Below are 13,833 nucleotides of genomic sequence, written 5' to 3' on the forward strand. Positions count from 1 at the left end.
TGACTTTCTCTTGGCCAGTGACTCCAGAAGACAGACTGCAGCAGTGCAACTGCAGCTGGAGGAGATGATGAGCAGAATGTGCTGCTTGGCTTTTACTGAAGCATTTTTCCTTCCTATTAAAATTATTATAAAAAAAAAAAAAAAAAGAAAAAAAGAAAAGCAGCAAAATAAATTCTCTTTAACTTTGTAGCTAAGTTCATAGGAAACAGAAGCTAAGTGAAATGCAGCTCCCGCTGGAGTCAGTGGATCTCGACAGCTTGTTCTGGGCTGTTCCAGCTGGATTCTCCTCTGGGATTTTTTCCAGCCAGCCACACGATGTCGCTTGTGCCCGCGGCTGCGGCTGGCTCCCGGCAGCCTGGCAGGCAGCTCCTGCGAGCTGTGGCTCTTTGCAGGCTGCTCTTTACCTTAGTGAGCTTTTCCCTCCTAACTGAGCAGTGTTATTTGGCAGTAGAACAGAACTGTCTCGTCCGTCTCCTCTGTAGCCAAGAGGACAAAACATTGAAGTCCATACTGGTGTTCAACAGCAGCTGCATTTTCCAGGCAGGGCAGAGATGGCAGTTTTGGTGCAGATGTTCATTCTGTCTCACAGCTGTCATACTCTTTGCCCCCTGGTGTCTCTGCCATGCAGATAACAGGCAGTGGTAAGTTTCGAGTTTCCAAATTGGAAGAGCTAAGTGATTCACCTAATGCAGTATTCATCACTGTGACCCTGTATCAGACATGGAAACTCCCTGTGGGGCTGGAAAGAAAAATTCTGCTCATTGTTTATAGCACTCCTCAGATGGTGGTTGATTATGCTTCCAAAAGAATCTCCTGCTTTTGTAAACTATCTTAATTTTATTAGCTCAAATAAATCAAGTTTATCAAGCCTTCTTTCCAGCTGGGAGCTTTCATTGTCCCAGCTATCCTGTAGGCCACTGCTCTGATGGAGTTGATTTAACCCCCTTGAACACTGGGGGAACAAGAACAGGACAAAGGATTCTTCCAGGAATCTCCTGGCACTGCCTGACACTCCTGTTGCTACTATTATTGCCTTATCTCATGTGCCTCAGGACAGACATTTCCAACTTGTTGCCTTTTTTTACACTTGCATTAGCAGCTCAAGGTCACCTTGTGGTCGAGCTCTGTATCTAAGCCTGTCTCTTTTCCTGTCATTATTCCAAATTATGAGCTCTCAGATTCAACAGCAGAAGTTTGGGGTGTTTATTAGCCCCCAGGTGCATGGCTTTCCCCATGAACTCCTAAATTTTATCCCATTTCTATTGCTCTAATACTCAAGGTTATTCCAGTTCCTTATGATATCCCAATCCTCCTCTGCATTGCCAGTGCTTTATAACTGTGCAGACAGCAAAGTTTATTAGCCCATGAGACTATTTTTGGTGTCCAGATGATTAGTGAAAACATGAGGCACCTGCAATTCAACACCAGCTCACACTGATGCTTTTCTCTCCCAGCTCTGCTCAGTTATCACTCTGCATTTCTCACCTTGCAGTTTCCTTATTGCACTATAATTGCTCTGCTGAACCCCATCCTCTCCAGGTTTGTGTGTGATTCCACGTGCAGCCAAATAACAAATGCTCTCTGATACCACATTGGATAAGATCCAGTAAGATTTATGTTGTGCAGAAGTCATTTCTCTTAACAAAGAAAGCCACCAAGCACCTCTGGCACTGTATCTTTAACTTATGTCACAGCAATTAAACTCTGTGTGAATGTAATTGAGACTTTTCTGTTTATTTTGATAGCTTGTTCAGTCTTTCCTTAGGTTTTCTGTTGGAAGCAGACAGGTAGCTCCTCAGCATTTTTTCCCCTCTGAAATAAAAATCTGTAGCTATAGTTTAGTTAGTCATGAGGTGTTGGGCCCCTCAGTGTAAGAAGGACTTTGAGACACTTGAACATGTCCAGAGAAGGGCAACGAGGCTGGGGAGAGGCCTTGAGCACAGCCCTGTGAGGAGAGGCTGAGGGAGCTGGGATTGTTTAGCCTGGAGAAGAGGAGGCTCAGGGCAGACCCTATTGCTCTCTACAACTACCTGAAGGAAGGTTGTAGCCAGGAGGGAGTTGGTCTCTTCTCCCAGGCAACCAGCACCAGAACAAGAGGACATAGCCTCAAGCTGTGCCAGGGGTAGTTTAGACTGGAGGTGAGGAGAAATTCTTCCCAGAGAGAGTTGTTAGCCATTGGAATGTGCTGCCCAGGGAGGTGGTGGAGTCACCATCCCTGGAGGTGTTCAAGAGGGGATTGGATGTGACACTTGGTGCCATGGTTTAGTCATGAGGTCTGTGGTGACAGGTTGGGCTTGATGATCTTTGAGGTCTCTTCCAACCTTGGTGATTCTGTGATGATCTCGGAGGTATTTTCCAGCCTTATTGACTCTGTGATTCTATGATTCTATCGCTGTTCTCACACGGTGAAAGGCACTGCACTTGGAATTCAGTGTGAGCTTATTGCTCCTTGTTGAAGTCCATCAGGTGCTTTGAATTCTGTCATGGCTGTGGTCCCCTGACATACCCTAATTCCATTAGCTTTCCCTCCTTGCCCAGCACATTACCTTTCATTCCTGAAAATGGATTTGGAGCCCTCCCTAGGTCACCTTTCACCTCTGCTGTGTACTGACACAGAGTAACTCCCGGTGATCCCATTTCTTCTCCCCTTGTTCTCTTTTTATTTGGATAGCTGGAGAGCCTTTTTGCTGTTTGTTTTAATATCATTTTCAGTGCTTAACTTAGCTTGACTCCTGGCATCTCTCACTTGATCTCAGCACATTGTGAGCTCTTTGCTGAGCCATCTTTTGGGTTGTTTTTTTTTCTCTCTCTGTATGTTTATTCCTAATAATCTCCTTGGGGAAGGATTATTAATCCAGTGGGGTCTGGATCCCCTTCCTGCATTCCCCTCTGATATTTTTGACAGAGGGAAGCATTGTACATTCAGTTCTTTGAGCTAACTGACTTCTGTAACTCTTTGTATCAGTTTATCACAGTTTCCTGTACTGGAATCAGGAGTGGGTTTTAGGCACAGGTTTGTTCATCTTCTGGTAAATTTAAACTGATTTGACTTCTCACTTCTACACAGCACAAAAATTAACCTGAAGCACTTTTTCTTTTTGTCCTTTCACTTGCCAAAAGCAACTTCCAAACTTTCTTCTTAAGACTCTCAATATTGAAATGAAAACTCTTCAGTGGTTTCACTGTGACCACATACAGTTTGATCACCATGTCCCATCCGGTTTGTTCATGGTAACACCACTTTGATGGGGAAGTTTAGGCTGGAGGTGAGGAGAAACTTCTTCCCAGAGAGAGTTGTTGGCCATTGGAATGGGCTGCCCAGGGAGGTGGTGGAGTCATCATCCCTGGAGGTGTTCAAGAGGGGACTGGACGTGGCACTTGGTGCCATGGTCTAGTCATGAGGTCAGTAGTGATAGGTTGGAGTTGATGATCTTTGAGTTCTCTTCCAACCTTGGTGATTCTGTGTGATTCTGTGATTTTGTCCATGTTATAACTTTATTTCTCTTGAGTGTTCATACTCTCCATTGTTTTACTTCATCCATATCTTCATTTATGCTTTTTGAAGCACTAGGAATTGTTTGAAAGAAGGCAAAAAAAAAAACAAACCCCAAACTAACCAACCAAAAAATCCCTCAACAAACAAACAATCAAAAACCCTTGTGGCTTTGGTAAGTGGTGGGACACCAACCCTTCTTTTTTAAGACTACAAGATTTACAAACCCCAACAATCCAGCTGTCTCTTATGTCTTTTACAGGATTTCCCTATTCCAAATCTGCTTCCCTACCTGGCTATGGAAGGAATGGCTTACATCAGGTAGGTGTCCATCTAAATGCATTCTCCAGACAGAAGTGTGTCGCCCATAGGCAGCTTAGTGACTAGCTGGGAATCTGAGCAGTAGTAACACTCCAAAGGTGTTTTGGCTGACAGCCCTGACAGCTTCATACCCTGTGTGGGTTACACTTTGTCTGTCTGCAAGAGTAAGACAGTCTGAGGCTTCTCCTTCTAATTGTGTGTGTGATGAGCGTTAGGAATCTGGGTTCTTCTCCCAAAACAAATAAAGGTCCAAAAGGTACAGGCTGCACACAGACCACAGCATAGCTTAAATTAATGATAAAGAGGGACAGGCCCATAATTAGGCAAGTAGTAATCTCTGAGCAGCCCACAGCATTTCTGGAACCATCTGGTCTGGTTTTTTCCAGTGTGCATGAACATTTGCACATCCATCTATGTGCAGATACACAGCCAGTCATCCAAGGCAGGGCGGGAGCAACGCAGAGAGAACAGCAGGCAGCAACCTAGAAAGCAAAATGCCTAACAAAATGATGATCAGATCAGGCCAGGAGTGCTTTTTTTTTTGCCAGCCTTTGTTTTTATGATTTTTGTAAGTCTTTGATGCTGTGGCCTCTCTGGCATCCTGCTTTATGGCTTCTCAGTTCACAGCTTTTGGGTTTACAAAGCTGTTATGGTTAACAGTGCTAAACTGCCAATACATAGATCCACATGCATGGACGTTCTGAGGATTGATTTGTGTCTGAATTATGTGGGCAGGACCTCATTCAAATCCCCTCCTTTTTCCAAGGGAGGATGTGAAAAGCTGTACAAGTACCTGGGCAGGATTAATCTTTCCCCAGTGAAAAAAGACAAAGTGCAGGTCATTGGAAGGAGCTGCAAGAAAGCAAATGTCAGGAAACCGCTAAATGATTCAGGGAGGGACTTTTTACAAGGGGTTGTAGTGGTAGGACAAGGGGTAAGGTTTTGAGCTGGAAGAAGGAAGAAATTACTGACAATGAGGATGGTGAGACTCTAGAACAGATTGCCCAGGGATGTTGTGGATATTCCTTCCCTGGAGGTGTTCAAGGTCAGGTTGGTTGAGGCCTTGAGCAACCTGGGCTGGTGGGAGGTATCCAACAGCAGATGTCCCACAGCAGGGATGTTGGAACTAGATGATCTTTAAGATCCCTTCCAACCCAAACCATTCTGTGTTTCTATGAATTTTCCAGTAGCCAACGAAGTGTCCCTCCCTTTGAGTTAATATAACAAGCCTAATTGTGCCTGACTGCTCGAATGCCCCTCTGAAGGCACCAGTGGCACTGAAAGTTACTCACATGAGAGTTAGGGATTTTAAAGGGTCTAGATAAACCTGGCCACACTTGCAAGTCAACAACTTAGAATCATAGAATTGTTAAGGTTGGAATGGACCTCAAGAATCACCTAGTTCCAACTCCCCTGCCATGGGCAGAGACACCTCACACTACAGCAGGTTGCTCACAGCCACATCCAGCCTGGCCTTAATAACCTCCAGGGAGGAGGCTTCTACCACCTCCCTGAGCAACCTGTGCCAATGTCTCACAACCCTCATGGGGAAGAACTTCTTCCTAACATCCAATCTGAATCCACCCATTTCTAGTTTTGTTCCATTCCCCCCAGTCCTGTCACTCCCTGACACCCTCAAAAGTCCCTCCCCAGCTTTCTTGTATCCCTCTTCAGATACTGGAAGGCCACAATAAGGTCTCCTTGGAGCCTTCCCTTCTCCAAACTGAACAGCCCCAACTTTCTCAGTCTGTCCTCATAGGAGAGGAGTTCCAGCCCTCTGCTCATCCTTGTGGCCTTTCTCTGGCTACACTCTGCACATCCAGATCCTTCCTGTAACAGGGGCTCCAGAACTGGACGCAGTACTTCAGAGCACTCGCCAGAGCGGAGTAAAGGGGGAGAATCACCTCCCTTGCCCTGCTGGCCACACTTCTCTTGGTGCAGCCCAGGATGTGATTGGCTTTCTGGGCTGCAAGTGCACACTGGTGGCTCATGTTGAGCTTCTCATCCACCAGCACCCCAAAGTCTCCCAAGAAAGACTGGTATCAGTAACTCGAAAATAGTGAGAGCCTGTGCCCAGTCACTGCGCTGGGGAGGCACTGAAGCCGTCAGAAGGCTTCACAAAGATGAGGCCATAGCAAAGTGCACCAGCAGTGGAGTTGGCCACGCTTGTGGGCTGAGGCCATGCGATGTGCCATGCAAGTGTGGCTGAAGCCCTGCAATGTGCCATGAAACCAGCAGATGGCAGCATCGGCCCCACCTTAGAGGCTCCAACCTCACCACCCAACACTAGGAAAGTTGAAAAGGTTGCTCGTGGTCAAATCCTTGAGGCCAACATTCTTCTCAGAATGGCTGCCCCCACCGCCTGGATCGCAGCTTCATACCAGCTTTTGTGGTTTGTTATTTTTAATCAACCATCCCAGTGCTGCATGACAAACAAACACACAAACACAGCAAGAAGAAACCAAAAGGATCCTGGCAGGTTATTGCGAGCATAGCTGGGCACACCCTTGGTACTCTGAAAGGCAAAAATGAGTCTCAGGGAGGGAAATGCCATTTAAGAATGCTTTTGTGATCTCCTGTAATGTTTTTCAGCATAGCATTTGCCAGAAAAGGGGAAAACCAGAGGGTAACAAAGCTATGGCACTTACACAGGGTTCTGCCTGGTCCTAGTGACATCAGAAGTGTGAAGCAGAAAGCAGAAGGAGGCAAGCTTCTGCACAGCACAGGTGATCTGTGACAGTGGCAGTAAGACATCTCCATCACATGGAAAGGCATGTGATAATTTCAGCTGACCTGCCAGGTCTTCACATAGGGATGGCTGGTGTCTTTTTGACAGCTTTCTGCCTCATTGGAAGCTGTGAGGAATCAGAGCTCAAAAATGTCCAAAGGACTTAGGAGTGAGGTAGGTTGGTATGACTGCAATTGCCTCTCAGAGTGACATCCAAGCTCCAGCTTCCATTCACCTATGAGAGCTCACAGTGTGGGCAGCAAACTGCACCTGCAGTGTCTCTGAGGACCCAGGCACTCCCTTGTCACCCCATCCTCCTCTACAGGCAGAGCTCTATCTCTGGCCTCATAGACCAGTGGGGTGCTGAGAGCACTTGGGATGCCTGCTTGGAGCAGTTAGGTCGTGTTCAAATGAGACTTTTTCTCTCTCACAGGGATTTTGATCCTGTGGTACCAGCTGTTTTTTCTCTCCTCTCAGCAATGTGCAAAGTGATTCTGGGGTGTATTTTGCTGCCACATTGCTTCTTTCTTTCTCTTTCAGCCTGAAAACATGAGCCAGTATGAAACGGACCAGGAGGCAAGCTGGGGGATGAAAGGTACATTGCAGTGTCCTTGCCTCTCCACCTCATGTTTTCATCCTGCAGAAAGAAACACCCAGCTGTGCCAGGCACACTCACTGTGTAACCCAGTGGCACTGGCAGATGGATTTTCTGTAGTAACCCTCTGATTTCAAGGACTGTTGCTATGATGGCAGACAGTGTTGTAGGCTGGGCATGTATGGGGGGGGTGCTCAAATGCTTACTGCTCGTGCAGTTGTCCAACAACTACTGAGAGGAGAGGACTGTAGCATAACAAACCTGTGATGTACCTAAATGTTCGTTGTGGTGACTCCTAAAGAAGCCTGTCTGTTCTAAACTCTGCACCTGTTCTCCTTCTCTTGCAGAATACAAGGTAAGAAGGGCTTTTCCTCCACTGGAAGAACACTCAGATTCAGCTCTTCCTAGCAAGGTTACCTGTGTTCCTTTTTGGTTTTCTCCCCATTTGATTTTTGTTCATGTTTGTGCCAGTGAAAATGTATGCAGGCATGCATACGTGGATGCAAGTATGTACTCTTTACGTTACTCAGTTCAGCACAGTCACTTGCACACAGCACAACCAGGCTGGGCTGCAGCTGACCTGCTCTTGTCTTTTGCACAGATTTATCCTTATGAAACCCTGATTGTAACCAACCGAGTTCGTGTCAAGCTGCCGAAGGATGTGGACAGGACCAGGCTGGAGGTAGGAAGGAATGGAATGTGCTGCCCAGGCAGGTGGTGGAGTCACCATCCCTGCAAGCGTTTAAAACGAGACTGGATGAGGCGCTTGGTGCCATGGTTTAGTTGATCAGATGGTGTTGGGTGATAGATTGGACTTAGTGATCTCAGAGGTCTTTTCCAACCTGGTTTATTCTGTGTTCTGTGGAGTCGGACTCTGCCCGACTGGACAGATGGGCAGAGTCCAATGGGATGGCATTCAACAAGTCCAAGTGCTGAGTGCTGCACTTTGGCTACGGCAATCCCATGCAGAGCTACAGGCTGGGGTCGGAGTGGCTGAGAGCTGCCAAACAGAGAGGGACCTGGGGGTGCTGATTGACAGCCACCTGAATATGAGCCAGCAGTGTGCCCAGGTGGCCAGGAGGGCCAATGGCATCCTGGCCTGCATTAGGAATAGTGTGGCCAGCAGGAGCAGGCAGGTCATTGTGCCCCTGTGCTCTGCTTTGGTTAGGCCACACCTTGAGTCCTGTGTCCAGTTCTGGGCCCCTAAGTTTAAGAAGGACATTGAAACACTTGAAGGTGTCCAGAGAAGGGCAACAAGGCTGGGGAGAGGCCTTGAGCACAGCCCTGTGAGGAGAGGCTGAGGGAGCTGGGATTGTTTAGCCTGGAGAAGAGGAGGCTCAGGGGTGACCTCATTGCCCTCTACAACTACCTGAAGGGTGGTTGTAGCCAGGAAGGGGTTGGCCTCTTCTCCCAGGCAACCAGCACCAGAACAAGAGGACACAGTCTCAAGCTGCACCAGGGGAGGTTTAGACTCGAGGTGAGGAGGAAGTTCTTCACCGAGTCATTCGTCATTGGAATGTGCTGCCCAGGGAGGTGGTGGAGTCCCCATCCCTGGAGGCGTTCAAGAGGGGATTGGACGTGGCACTTGGTGCCATGGTCTAGTCATGGGGTCTGTGTTTGATAGGTTGGAATCGATGATCCCCGAGGTCCTTTCCAACCTAAGTGATACTGTGATACTGTGATACTATGAAGTGTCTTCACTTTAGGATATTTGCTTTGGAAGTCTTTGTCTTCTTTGTCCTCTTTGTTTGCCACCTTAGATATCCTGTGCCTGAGCAGCAGAGAAAGAGAGAGGAAAGGAATCACATCACATACTAGATTTTGTTTCTAAACACTAGCATGTAGGGCAGTGTAACTAAAATAAATGGCCAAACCCCTCGCAAATGTCTGGTCAGTTTCTGGTTTACAAAGATAGGGGTGAAACCCTTGAGTTTTGGGTGATTATACATGATACTGCAAGTGGCCAGAAACTTGTTTGCTTTGGGTTTGTTATTGTTTCCTGTAAAACCCCTCCTAGACTAACCTGGATGTTATCAGAGAAGCTCAATTTGTCCCGCAAATACTTGGACCTCACTTTCTTCTCCACTGCTTTCCTCAGCCTCTCCCTGGGCTGTGTGAACTGTGATCACTGTGCTACAGATTTGCTGTAGCATCCATCTCTCCCAAAGAGTAGTAGTGTAAGCTGGAGGAATGCAGAGAGCCTGGAGAAGAGGAGGCTCAGGGGAGACCTTATTGCTGTCTACAACTACCTGAAGGATGGTTGTAGCCAGGAGGGGCTTGGTCTCTTCTCCCAGGCAACCAGCACTAGAACAAGAGGACACAGTCTCAAGCTGCACCAGGGGAAGTTTAGGCTTGAGGTGAGAAGAAGGTTCTTCACTGAGAGAGTTGTTGGCCATTGGAATGTGCTGCCCAGGGAGGTGGTGGAGTCACCATCCCTGGCAGTGTTCAAAAAGGGATTGGATGTGGCACTTGGTGCCATGGTCTAGTCATGAGGTCTGTGGTGACAGGTTGGGCTTGGTGATCCTTGAGGTCTCTTCCAACCTAGGTGATTCTGTGATTATTTATTGTACAGGAAAGCTGACTTTGCAAAGGCTGAATCCTGCCATGGGTGCTCAGGCAAAATTCATGAGGTTAATTTTTTGTTTGGTTTTCTTCGTGACAGAGGAGAGGAGAGGGAGAGGAGAGGGAGAGGAGAGGGAGAGGAGAGGGAGAGGAGAGGGAGAGGAGAGGGAGAGGGAGAGGAGAGGGAGAGGAGAGGAGGGGAGAGGAGAGGAGAGGAGAGGAGAGGAGAGGAGAGGAGAGGAGAGGAGAGGAGAGGGAGAGGAGAGGAGAGAGGAGAGGAGAGGAGAGGAGAGAGAGGAGAGGAGAGGAGGAGAGGAGAGGAGAGGAGAGGAGAGGAGAGGAGGGGAGAGGAGAGGGAGAGGAGAGGGGAGAGGAGAGGGAGAGGAGAGGGAGAGGAGAGGGGAGAGGAGAGGGAGAGGAGAGGGAGAGGAGAGGGAGGAGGAGAGGGAGAGGAGAGGAGAGGAGAGGAGAGGAGAGGAGAGGAGAGGAGAGGAGGAGAGGAGAGGAGAGGAGAGAGAAGAGACCTTTGAGATCATCAACTAAACCAAGTAACAACACCACTGGATAAAGACTCCCCTAAATTATCAAACTAACATATCTTTGTGTGAATTACTGTAATGAGGAAGAGAGAATTCAATGAATATAACATAGGGGGAGATTTATATTTAAATAAATTGATCCTCAACTCAGTAATTTGACCAGAAAAGAATAAAAGGAACTTTAATCTTAAAGAAAAAAAGAAGAAGACAAATTCAGAAGCAGCAGGAAGTTCTTCATTAAAGATCAATGTTAGAGGTAAAATAAAGTAACCTAATTGTGATGCAGGGTGGTATATTTTGGAAATGGTGTTATGTTCTTAAATAGCTCCATGTGCCTGTTGCTTGATTACCCAGCAAGTGGCACTGATTTGATTGGAAGGGAAAAGGGAGCCTCAGAAGTGTGCTCTTTGTGTGCTTTTTAAAGCCTGGGGCACAGCAAGCCCATGACTGCAATAATAAGGAGCATAATGAGTCCAGCAAAAGGAGCAGGGAGTTGGAGGGTTGCTCATCAGGAGACACCCTATAGAGGATCATTTCATATTTATATCTACAGAATCACACATTTGTTTGAGTTAGAAAAGCCCTTTAAGATCATCCAGTCCAAACACTGTCTAACTCTACCAAAGCTGGTGCTAAACCATGGCCCTCAGCACCACATCTCTGCCTCTTCAAAATGCATCCAGGGATGGGGATTCAACCACTGCCCTGGGCAGCCTGTGCCAAGCTTGGAGAACTTGTTCAGTGAAGAAGTTTCCTCTAATCTCCAGCCTAAACCTCCCCTGGTGCAACTTGAGGCCATTTCCTCTGCTCTTATGTCTTCTAACTAGGTGCAAGAACCCAGCCCCCACCTGGATCCAGTCTCCTTTCAGGTAGTTGTAGAGAGCAATGAGGTCTCCCCTCATCTTCCTCTTCTCTACACTAAACAACCCCAGGACCCTCAGCTGCTCCTCACCAGACCTGTTCTTCTGACCTCTGGCCAGCTTCATTGTCCTTCTCTCAACACGCTCCAGGACCTCAACATCTTTCCTCTAGTGAGGTCCCCTATGTGTGTATCAAAGAGTAGAGTGCTGGTGTAGAGACATCAGGCTGGTCTGAGCAGCCAGTGCAGATCCACATTGCTCTTTTTTTCAGACAACGTTCAGTTTGCTTTGGATGGAGCAGCCTGTCCTGGCTGCTCTTGTCTGTGCCTCACACTATCCTCAGCTGGCATCATTGTTTGTTTGACCCTGGAGCTGCTCAGACTGCCTCACAGCAGGTGCAGCCCAGTGCCTGGTGGCTGAAGCAGCCCCATCACTTCAAAGATCTCACAGAGGCTTGCAAAAATAATAAGAACAACAAACAAGGTCTGCTCCAAAGCTGCACCAGACAAGCAATAAGGGGACCAGGACCTGTCCTGCTGCTTGCTGCACTTTGTTAAACACTTGTGTCTGCAGGGAGGGCTCCTTTGTAGCCCATCTTACATATATTAGGGCTTGGGAGATGTTTAAACAGCTTTTTAATGGGATTACAGCTACTGGAAAAACAGAGGCAGCAGCTCATCTACACATTCAAACCACGTGCAGAGCTGAATGAGAGGCACAAACTGCTGCCTTCTCTGCCAGCCTTAGATATAGATATAGAGGGTTGGTGTCTTCTCCCTGGTAACAAGTGATAGAACAAGAGGAAATGGCCTCAAACATCACCAGGGGAGGTTTAAATTGGATATCAGGAACAACCTCTTTCCTGCAAGAGTGGTCAGGGATTGGAACAGGCTGTACAGGAAGGTGATGGAGCCACCATCCCTGAAGGTGGTAAAAAAATAGCACCTGGGGACATGGTTTACTGGCCATAGTGGTATTGGGAAGATGTTTGAACCTGATGATCTTAGAGGTGTTTTCCAACTGAAATGATTCTATGAGTCTATTTAGGAGCATGAGCCTACATGTCTTTTGCAAGCTGAATGATCCAGCATAGATGTCACGGCAAAGGTGATCTTGTTTGATTCCTTCTTCCAAGAGAAGTCCCCTGTAGAGAGTGTTCCTGTCTTAAAAACTGCACTCAAGTGAATGGCTTCAGCTCCTTAGGTCAGGTTAAGGGAGGCTGCAGTGAAGGCCTGGGCTGATGGTCAAGGACAGCAGCTGGGTGGGGTTTCAAGGGGTGGTGCTTCCCTAACTTCATTCCCTTGTGAGTACTTTCTTGATTGTGCTGTTGTGCAAGACATTTATTTTAAGGATTACAGAAAGCATTTTCTTGTAAAAATGCATATTTTTCTAAGGCCAGGAGGTATCTGGAGATTAGGAAGGCTCAAATGGTAATAAAAGCATTCCAATAAGAGGAATTCTTTGCTCAGAACACATCTATCTCAGCCTGCAAACACGCAGTGTGCTTGGTTTGCTTGCTCTGCCTCAGCAGCGAGGCAGAGGGACCCAGTGCCTTGTGCTCCTCCAGGAGACATTCATGCCAACAGAGAACTGGTGGTAATAAACAGCATGCTGGCTTCTAAAAGCATCACTGGCACCCTGGCTTTTGAACCAGTATCCTGGACCTTTGTCTAGCAGAAGCTGGTTAGACGTGCAAGGAATTGACACTAGAGAAGGGTTTGGCCCAGGAACCTTTTTAGAAGCTTTTCTCTACGCCAGGGCTGTTGGTTCTAAGGTTGGATGAACAGAGAAGCATTCCTGTGCTAATGGGAAATGGTGAGGATCCAGTCAATGCAGAGTGCTGCAGCACAGCAAAGCAGCAGCACAGGGCTGGATGATGAACTCTGAAGAAGAGGAATTGCCCTCTCATCGCATTTGCAGATGACACAGGCTTGGGGGAACAGCAGCTGATGGTCAGGTGAGCATAGCCTCCATTCAGAGGGACCTGGCCAGGCTAAAGGAACAGGTCAACAGGGACTTCCTGAAGTTCAGTGAAAGTAAAACCACTTTCCTGCACTTCTGACAGAATAACACCATTTATCAGTACAAAGTGGGGGGAACAGCTCTGCAGAGGCATCCCTGATGGTCCTGATGGAGTCAGCAGCTCACCTCTGCAGTAAAGGGGATTCTAGAGCAAAGCATCCCCTTCTCAGAAAGTTGGCACTGGAAGGCCAAGAGGGCAACAGTCACAAGCTGCAGAAAGGGAAATTACACTTAGATATATGGGAACAGGTCCTCACTGGCAGAGTAGGTGCACTGGGACAGGTTGCCCCAAGAGGCTGGGAAGTTTTCATCCCTAGAGGCATGGACAAGGCCTTGAGGAATGTGGTCTAATTTTCAAGTTGCCCCTGCTTGGAAGACCTCCATAAATCCCTAATTCATTTCACTTGGTATATTCTGTGAAGACAAAAACTTAACATAATATCATTACAAAATTGGATTCTTTGGTGCTCTTGCTGCAACAGCATGTGAAAAAATACAGCATTTGGTCCATCTTGGAACATGTAATGAAAAGGGCTTGAATATGAATGGCCTGGAGGAAACTTCCCTCCTTTGGACACCTGAAGTCCTGACTTACCAGGGACTAAGGCATCCTCTTTGGATGGTACAGAGCAGCACATTCCTTACCTGCTGGGTTCCCAGTGCTGCTCCACGTGGCCTGTTTGGGGGTTTTTGTGTTTGCTTGTTGGTTTGGG

The 13,833-nt window shown here is 47.4% G+C and overlaps 1 protein-coding gene across 12 annotated transcripts in view; it reads left to right on the forward strand.

Moving 5' to 3' along the window:
- ABLIM2 (actin binding LIM protein family member 2) overlaps positions 1 to 13,833 on the forward strand; it is a 152,244-nt gene that overhangs the window by 128,599 nt on the left and 9,812 nt on the right. For all 12 annotated transcript variants that reach the window (XM_068149656.1, XM_068149658.1, XM_068149660.1 and 9 more), the window contains 4 exons: positions 3,756 to 3,814; positions 7,083 to 7,137; positions 7,485 to 7,549; positions 7,739 to 7,819. In XM_068149656.1, the coding sequence (XP_068005757.1) occupies positions 3,756 to 3,814; positions 7,083 to 7,137; positions 7,485 to 7,549; positions 7,739 to 7,819 (260 nt within the window). The remainder of the gene's footprint in view (positions 1 to 3,755; positions 3,815 to 7,082; positions 7,138 to 7,484; positions 7,550 to 7,738; positions 7,820 to 13,833) is intronic.

This window comes from Melanerpes formicivorus, unplaced genomic scaffold (assembly GCF_026170545.1).
Source record: "Melanerpes formicivorus ecotype bairdi unplaced genomic scaffold, bMelFor1.0.p_v2 SCAF_18, whole genome shotgun sequence".
Classification (NCBI taxonomy): domain Eukaryota; kingdom Metazoa; phylum Chordata; class Aves; order Piciformes; family Picidae; genus Melanerpes; species Melanerpes formicivorus.